Source organism: Dendrobium catenatum, unplaced genomic scaffold (assembly GCF_001605985.2).
Source record: "Dendrobium catenatum unplaced genomic scaffold, ASM160598v2 fragScaff_scaffold_1344, whole genome shotgun sequence".
Lineage (NCBI taxonomy): Eukaryota > Viridiplantae > Streptophyta > Magnoliopsida > Asparagales > Orchidaceae > Dendrobium > Dendrobium catenatum.
In genome coordinates this window covers 522,217-523,699 of record NW_021319806.1, presented here as the reverse complement: position 1 = coordinate 523,699, position 1,483 = coordinate 522,217, and the positions used below count along the sequence as shown (strand labels likewise).

At 39.0% G+C, this 1,483-nt stretch overlaps 1 protein-coding gene across 1 annotated transcript; it reads right to left on the bottom strand.

The window, feature by feature from the left end:
- Positions 1-341: 341 nt before the first annotated feature.
- On the bottom strand, positions 342-1,073 carry LOC110096868 (histone H3.2). The gene has a single exon (XM_020822995.2). The coding sequence runs from the start codon at positions 1,012-1,014 to the stop codon at positions 604-606; it is 411 nt and encodes a 136-aa protein (XP_020678654.1). The 5' UTR covers positions 1,015-1,073; the 3' UTR covers positions 342-603.
- Between the last annotated feature and the right edge of the window lie 410 nt (positions 1,074-1,483).

Genomic DNA, 1,483 nt, shown 5'->3' with positions numbered 1-1,483 from the left:
TTGTAAAAGTTCTTCAATTGAGCTTAAGTATTCTCATTTGTACAGTATTAGCACTGAGTATACTATTTTTAGCTAAAGTAATAGTTTTAAAAAAAAAATTCAAAAACAAAATCTGATATACAAAAATGCACACTGCATATAATAATGAAAATAGAAATACATTGTCTAAGCTACTAGTTAAATCATCAAAAGCTAGCATAACAAGAAATGCTAATACAATCAAAATTGAACTAATGAACTATCAATTTATAAACATAGTACAAAAAACTTAATTCCAATATCCGATTAAATTAATCGTTTAAAAAGACGATTTTTAGTTGATCAGATGGAAAACAAACTAATAACTGAAGCAAAGGGAAGAATACGATCTTATACAACATTATAACCAGAAATTTTGATTCCATATAATTGGCACTGAGTCCTGAACAACGACAACAATCTAACACCATTCCAATTACCAGAAATTTCAACCAAGCAACCACCCTTGCGTTCATTGCTACATTACTAGATAATAAAACGACCAGAAAGATTTTTAAAAACAAATATTACAGAGCAAAATAACCTTAACGGGAAAGAAAGCCCCTGACATCAATCATCAAGATATCAAGCCCTCTCGCCCCGGATCCGGCGAGCCAGTTGAATATCCTTGGGCATAATAGTAACCCTCTTTGCATGGATAGCGCAGAGATTTGTATCCTCGAAAAGACCGACTAGGTAAGACTCCGCAGCCTCCTGAAGGGCGGCAACGGCGGAACTCTGGAATCGGAGATCAGTCTTGAAATCCTGAGCAATTTCACGGACCAAGCGCTGGAAGGGTAGTTTGCGGATAAGGAGCTCGGTACTCTTCTGGTACTTCCTGATCTCCCTCAGCGCTACTGTTCCAGGACGGAAACGATGAGGTTTCTTAACGCCGCCGGTCGCCGGCGCAGACTTCCTCGCCGCCTTGGTGGCCAACTGCTTCCTCGGGGCCTTGCCGCCGGTAGACTTGCGAGCAGTTTGCTTCGTCCTCGCCATTAATGTAATTAGGGTTTGGAAACGATAATGCGATCGCTTTAGTTCTTGAATTCTGTTTCTTTAGGAAGAAAGTGTTAAGGGAATTTTATAGGGCGCATCTATTTTTAATGCGATGGGAAAATTATGGCGGGATTGAGGAAGAAGTTTTTTGAACGTTGGATTTAGGTTGAATGGACGGTTTAGATGTTAGATTGATAAGTCACGCGGATCGGCAGCGTGGAGATCCTTGGATTGGCGGGATTCTCGCCGGCGAGGCTTGAAGCTGGAATAGTGAAATGTGAATAAGGACCGGATTTGAGGCCTTTGGGCCTCCACTTCTACTAAGGCCTGATATTGGTTTGCATTTCTACATAACATGGATTAAAAAAATTACTATAATAGTGAAATGTCATTTTATTTTATGAATTTAATAGTGATTCCTATTCTACTTGACCTAAAAGAGTGGTTTAATAAGTTATTTTATTATAGC